Below are 7,312 nucleotides of genomic sequence, written 5' to 3' on the forward strand. Positions count from 1 at the left end.
GGTTGATCTACTTTGTTTTGTCTGCCGATTATGCTAACAAATAGTATGGGTACGACGCTTATATGAGAAGAATAGTACCATCGTATGGTCCGAGGCTAGAGGTTGACTCCCTTTGATGTTTTCCATTCATAGCTTTTTTTTCATGATCTTCGTGCCGGGCTTGATTCCATCATGTGTCTTAGACTCTTGCATATTGTTGTAGATGTTCAATAGGTCTTCTAGTATATTTCTTGTGGTGTTGATCATCTTAATCATTATATATTGCCTTCATCAAATATATACTACATCCTAACATATCCACAACACTAACAAATAATATAAGTCTAAATGATTATATAGATCGTCAAACACCAAAACTTTATAATTAAACAAATGGATACCAAACCATTTTTTGCATCCGCTAGGACACAAAATAGAGTTACTCGCGTATAATATTTATGTTTGCTTCTTGATTAATTCAATCACTCAGTATAATTTGGTGTGCCGATTGTATAGTTTTTAGACTCGATTTTCTTTATAGACGGGACTCTGTTTCAATTTATAATTTATTTGACTTTTTTAATTTAAATTTGACTAACTCGTCTCATTAAAAAACATAATTATTATATTTTTTTTTACTGTGATATAGTTTACCATATAATATACTTTAATTTTGACTTTGAATTTTTCAGTTTTTTGTGAAAATTTTAAATAATACGAGCCGGTTCAATTTGGTCAAAAAAGTTAAATGAATTATAATTAGAATAGAGGGACTAATATATACTAAGTATACTATGTTTTTTATCTTAAAAAATAACCATGCGTTAGAGCATCTCCAACAATGCCTCAAATTGAAATATGAGGCTCTACACAGGAAAAACTACTCCAACAGTGCCCTATTTCATAAATTTTTGTCAAAAAACTATAGGGCACACTCTCAAGTGACTCAAATATACTACACCGTAGTGGTCTACCCTATAATCTAGATTTGGGGCTTTACTGTTGGAGCGAGTTTTTTTGTTGGTGTCCTAAATTTTATAAAATATACTTATTTTCAAATTATAGGGCATTTTTTTAGATCACGTTGTTGAAGATGCTCTTAGACATACTTATGCCGTGGCCAGCGCCCGCCTGCCAGCCTTGCCCGGCCTCGTCTGTGCGTGCATGACACGGACAACTACTTAGCCGTTACGACTCTGCCGGCGGAGACTGACGGGAGAGTTGGTCGCCGGCGAGACGAATTTAAGCAGTCCCGCCGTCGGGACACCGTGACGCTCCGGTATATGTTCGGGCGTCCATCGGCGTCGGTGCACGATGTTAGGAACCCCAGGGAGGAGAAGGGGAACGCACGAGAGGAGGAAGACCAGAGTTGCGTGGGAAGAAGAGAGGTTTGGCTGGATTCAGTAGTATCTGTTTAGCAATGTTTTTCCAGACCAAGTCACCTGGCCAAATACTCTCGCGACTCCGGTTACACGAACCAGTTTGGGCCAACGTAATTGGGTTGGGCTTCTTGGCTCGACGGCCCATTTTCCTCGGCTCTATCTCTTGAGTTTCCTTTGTGCCCGGCAACTGTTGGTTGCTGACACACGAGCACGTACGGCAGGCGGCTGATCCGCACTCACACGGTGACGCACACCTGGAACTGCAGGGACGACCCTGGCTAGCTCTATCCCTGTACTCTGGTACGCTGATCGGCTAGGATCATCTAGTAGCCAGCCGGAGGAACCGTACGATGCATGGCTAGCAATGTGGCGGTGCCGTGCGGACACGCACTCCGGTGTCTGGGTGCAACCGTGCAAGTGCCGATCGCGAGGGCCGTGCCCGTGGAGAGATTTGCGCGTTGCTGTTGCACGTCGCCATCGCGGCCGTGCACGTGCACCACTATTTCAGGCTAGCGGAGGTTGGGTTTGGCTCAACAGAGCAAACATTCTTTTTCTGTTGCGATTGACGCGTCTCTTCCGGTTTGCTTTTCATTTCCACGCGTGCATGACCGATAGTAGAAGAAAGACACCAAGATTTCCTGCTTTCGATTTTTTTCTCCTAAACTCTGTAACCCTGTCGGCAAGGCAACATGGGATGAGCCTAGTGGCATTGCATGCAGGAGCCGCTGCTGCTCTCGGCAGGGCAGCTTCTGCACGATGCCTTGTTTACGCTATCATCGCCTATCAGAGCTACCCACAGGCAAGGATCTCCGATTCTGCATGCTAGGGATAGGCAAACATGCAGATTTGGATCTGCTGCAGACTGCAGCACGCGATGAATGCAGCGCCGTGGTGGAGGACAGGTGAAGTACAGCCATATGCCATGGGGAGACTGACGACTCGCCGTGGATGGCAGGCGTTGCCACCGTCTCTCCTTTTAACTTTGAATCTGTACTTGGGCCCAACACCAACACCACAGCGTGGTGCAGTGGCAAGAGAGATGGAAAATGGCACAATGTTACTGGTCCCGGTAACAATCTGCACTCCGAGAACAGTGATCGAATAACCAACCACTTTCCTTGCTCTACTTTTGGATTGGAAAAGAAAGAAGAGCCAAGTAAACCAATGAGTACCTGGTTCACGTGGCGCATGTGCCTTCTGTTCGAGCACCAGGAGAACTGGAGCACCATATGGAGCACTCTGTTTCAGAACAGGAGCACAACTATTCAGATGCACTAGCTCTGATGTCTGGCAGCATGTGGACTTGGACGTGCACCATTTATCAGAAGAAAGGGGGCACAATTCTTACACCAGCATCAGCAAATTTCAAGGAGTTGGCAGCCTGGACAGGCAGCTCTGTGGATCATGGTTTATTAGATAGATTATATAAACATCCAAACATATGCAGCTTTGTGCTCACATGATGTGATCCCTGCTAGGAGGAAAAAGTCTGCTCGAAAGGTGAAGACAAATCGGCACGAGATGGTAAACTAGGCATGCTCGTTCAAGGTTCACTTCCTGTTTGCTCCAGATTCACTTCCACCCTTCTCGGAGGATCTAGCTGCAGGTAGGTATAGGGCTCGGTTGGTTCCTCCCTGAAAACCACAGGCCCATTCGTGAAATACCCCTGATGATAATGAAAAAAGGGGAATAAATCTTCAGGGTAAGAATACACAATGCAAAATTTTCAATGTTGAAATAAGCACGAAGAAGAATCTAGCAGTCTTTTTTGACCATTCGGCTTAGAAAACCTGCTGTTCCCACACTTTATTTTTTTTTTGTCTAGCTTGTGGCAGAGAAAAAAGCTCACCATAACTGAGAAATTTGGCACACCTAAGGATAAGGGCCACCTGTCACAATGCCATGGGTCATGCCTAAGTTGTGAATCAGATGCTTGCCTAAACAAGTCAAACCATTATCCTAGTTGGATCATCTGGCTGCATGCAGCACGCTTGAATGAAGTCCTCAAGTTGGTGTCTTCTGTACACCAGTTTTCTGAAGTATTCAACTTTTAATCTTTTAGGAATAAGTTTATGTTCGATATAAAAAATGTCATGACATTATAGGGTTTCACACCCTTTTCAAGTTGTGTCATAGCAGAAAACCATACTTGTTCATTTCAGTTCAGTAGCATTTACTTGCTTATAAGCTGTTCTCACATTAGCTTGCTTCAACTGGAAGCTGCCAGACAGGTTGCCTCAGTACACCCAACTTGGCCTATTGACTAACCAGGCTGAGATGCATATCATATTCTGACTAATCATATGTCAGGTTTCACATCTACCCTATGCATAAAAGGATCCTTCCCAACAATCTAACTAAAAGAACAACTTTCACAAAAGATGCAACGTCAATGCATCACCTGATGGCACAGCTAGTCCAAAAACTAGCAGGCAGTCACTCCATGAACTATGGTGATTCAGACCAATGGAGAGGGAGCTCATATAGCTTCTATGAGAATGCCAAAATCTACATTATAAACTAATGCACGCAATGCAGTAACTATGTCAGTTATAGGGAAAATAAAATTTGAGCAAAGCCATGCGTAGTTACTAATCGATATCCTGCACAACGTTGCTCCTTAGTAAACAGTTCCGAAACCAGCAAAACCTTATCTCTTGCAAGATTAACCTTCATGAGCGATCTCTACGGTTACTAGTTGACATCCTCCTCAGTAAATAAATAGCAAAGATAAGGGAAGTGGCTGAATAGAGCCGGCCGTCTCACTCTTGTCTCATCGGTCCTCTCTTCCATACCAACCTATCATCTGACGATGTTCCCGTTCGCAGTCTGGGCCGTAAGAGAATCGACAAAATCAGAAGATCCTTCCTCTGGAAAGGAGAAGAAAACGCCAACGGGGGCCACTGCCTAGTGAATTGGGCAACGGTCACAAGACCGAAGGACTTGGGCGGTTTAGGGATACCAGACCTTGATAAATTCGGCAGGGCTTTGCGCCTACGTTGGTTATGGCAGGAATGGGTGGATGATACCAAGCCTTAGGCTGGCATGGATACCCCGACGGACGACACTGATCGAGCACTTTTCACTACCTCAACAAGGGTCGTCGTTGGAGATGGCCATAGATGTCGTTTCTGGCATGACACTTGGCTTGATGGAGAAGCGCCATGCCACTTAGCTCCTAGCCTATTTGCGATATCCAGGATGAGAAAACGGATCGGTGTTCATGGAGCTCCGGGATAACCACTGGATCAACGCGCTGCGAGGACGAATCACCACTGCAACCCAGATGCAGGAGTTCGTCTCCCTTTGGATCAGAACCCATGACACCCACCTTACGCCTGGCTTGAGGGACTCCATTCTATGGAGATGGACGACAGACAGAACATACTCCGCTCGCTCAGCTTACCTTGTCCAGTTTAGAGGCTCCTTCAGGCCTTTCCGGTCCAGCCTAATCTGGAGAGCACATGCTAAAAACAAGTGCAAGGTTTTCGCATGGACAATGGCAATGGAAAAAGCTCTCACCGCGGACAATTTACAAAAAAGGGGCTGGCCTCACCAAGATCACTGCACTCTTTGTAATGGGTCGTTGGAGACTTGTATCCATTTGGCATTGCTTTGCCCCTTCGCCAAATCAGTTTGGTCACTCACCCTGGCTAGGGGGCATTTCGACGAAAATCTAATCACTCCATCAGAGGAGCCGAGCAAGATGATCCGGTGGTGGGAGGAATCCCAGGCCAGGATTCAAAAAAGTGAGAGAAGGCGATTCAATGGGGTAGTGATTTACACTATTTGGAACATCTGGAAAGAACGGAACAGAAGAATCTTCAACGGCGTTTTCGAAACGGCAGTGCAAGTTGCCTCTAGAGTGAAAGAAGACATCGAACAACGGCAAAGAGCCTTAACTTGGGATGTGTAGAACCGTAGAGTTTTTCCTTGGTTTCTTTTGCACCTTAGTGCTGCCTGGAGCGTGCTTCTTTCTAATTCTAAGCATGTACATAACCTCTTCCCTATCTTAATTGAAAGGCAGAGCTCTTGCCATTTTAAAAAAAATAAACACGATAAAGTGGCCCTCCTTACAATTAACTTCACTCTAGTCAGTAGATGCTAGTTTAGATTTCCTCAATAAGAGCTCGTCTATTTCTATTTATCATCAACCTAGCGCTTAATGCATCAGAATCATCCAATATTTGTCTCGTATCTTATTGCAGATCAGATGAGAATCATGAGATATGCTAGAAGGTGAGCGCATAAATAATAACAAGGTACACATACCCAGGTTTTGAGCGCATGCATTGCCAGAAGAGCTTAAATGGGCCTGGAACTGTCTTGAATGGTTCCCTTCAAAGCAAGCCTGTAAAAATAAATGAAAAAAGTATATTCAACATATGTATAGGCATTTACGTAGTGATAGAATATTAAAGGCAAAAGAGGCATTTACGTTGAGAGATGGGAGCTTTTTGGAACCGTGGTATCACCAAGACTGGGCTTCTGAAAAAAGGTATCCCGAACAGCGCAATTGGATTTTTAGTATTATAATCCGTTGAACTTCTGATTTTTGCTATCCGAGTCAGATTTAGCCGACGTCCAGGAACTAAACTCGTTGTTACGGCAGTCCGTTGAACTAGAACGGATCCACGCTATTCTCTGCGAGCGCTCGTCCGACCGCGCTCCTCTGCGCTCGTCGCTGCCGAAGCTCCCTCCCGGCGCTCCTCCGACGGCGCTCCTCAGCGCGCCTCTCCCTGGTGCTCGGAGCTCGGCGGCGCTCCCTCCTCAGGTACGTGGTCCTCGGCCCTCCCCTCCTCTCCTCGGCCCTGGTGCTCGGTCCTCGGCCCTGGTGCTCGGTACCTGGTGCTCGGCCCTCCCGTCCTCTCCTCAGCTAACCGCGCTGTCCCACTGCGCTTACCGCGCGTGAACAGCTCCTCGTAGGTTGCTTTCTTTTGGCCATGGACAAATCTCCTATCGGATCAGGACCTGCTAGAGCCGGCACACGCAAAGATGTCGCAGAAGCTGCAAATGGGACTAGGCTGATTGATGGGAGTAGGCGCACAGGCATTGTCGACACGAGCAACATTGATTATGGCACTAGTAGATTACGTCTGCGGCATCGATTATGTAGGACACATGATCCAGTATGTTTTACTGTAAATAACATTAAATAGTAACAGTCAATACTATAATGTGTTATTGAATCTAATTATTCATTTAGTTGTAGGCGCAGAGATATAATCGAGTTTGGGATGGTCTTTTACACGCCATTAGACAGATGCAATTATCTGCCAATGAGTTGAGGAAGTTGAGCCGCTGCAATCATGTGCCTGAGTATTTGGATATGGTGCACAAGAATTGCTTGGTTAATGCCATGAGTGATGTTACTGAAATTGCAAAAGGTCTAGACACTATGAGCAGGGATTTGGAGGAAGTTCTTATTGGTCCGCAACCTCTACTTGAGGATTACGAAGCCCTTGGAATGTACGATGATTTCAAATCTGATGTTCATTGTGATTGTACTGAGCAGTGTGGTTCGGATGAAGACAACTCTTCTTTTGACTCGGATGAGATCCCTGATCGCCGTATGAAGTGAGCCTATATGAGCTATTTGTCTGTGATAGAGTTGCCTCCTCGACAATAGCCATGTCTTAATTTGATGTAGTATTGTATTGCCAATGTATTTTGTGAGACTTGTAGTTCATGATGTATTTTTAGTTCAACTTGGTTTGGGCCATGATTCCAGCTTGTACTATGTGTGCCCAGTTTGTAATATGTGTGCCCAGCTTGTACTATGTACCGAAATGGTTCCAGCTTGTAATATGTGTGCCCAGATCAACTTGGTTTGGGCCATGATTCCAGCTTGTACTATGTGTGCCCAGTTTCTACATGTATTTGACTGAACTGAACCGAAATGGTTGATTTTGAAGCATTAGGGGTTGGTTTACAGTTTACAGTTTACTGAA

At 45.2% G+C, this 7,312-nt stretch overlaps 1 protein-coding gene across 1 annotated transcript; it reads right to left on the reverse strand.

The window, feature by feature from the left end:
* Positions 1-2,659: 2,659 nt before the first annotated feature.
* On the reverse strand, positions 2,660-5,715 carry LOC100276870 (uncharacterized; the record flags this gene model as incomplete). The annotated part of the gene is given in 3 exon segments (NM_001150574.1): positions 2,660-2,995; positions 5,634-5,693; positions 5,696-5,715. Coding segments are annotated over 3 exon segments (171 nt in total), but the record flags the coding sequence as incomplete, so codon positions are not given.
* Between the last annotated feature and the right edge of the window lie 1,597 nt (positions 5,716-7,312).

This window comes from Zea mays, chromosome 5, assembly GCF_902167145.1.
Source record: "Zea mays cultivar B73 chromosome 5, Zm-B73-REFERENCE-NAM-5.0, whole genome shotgun sequence".
NCBI classification, from domain to species: domain Eukaryota; kingdom Viridiplantae; phylum Streptophyta; class Magnoliopsida; order Poales; family Poaceae; genus Zea; species Zea mays.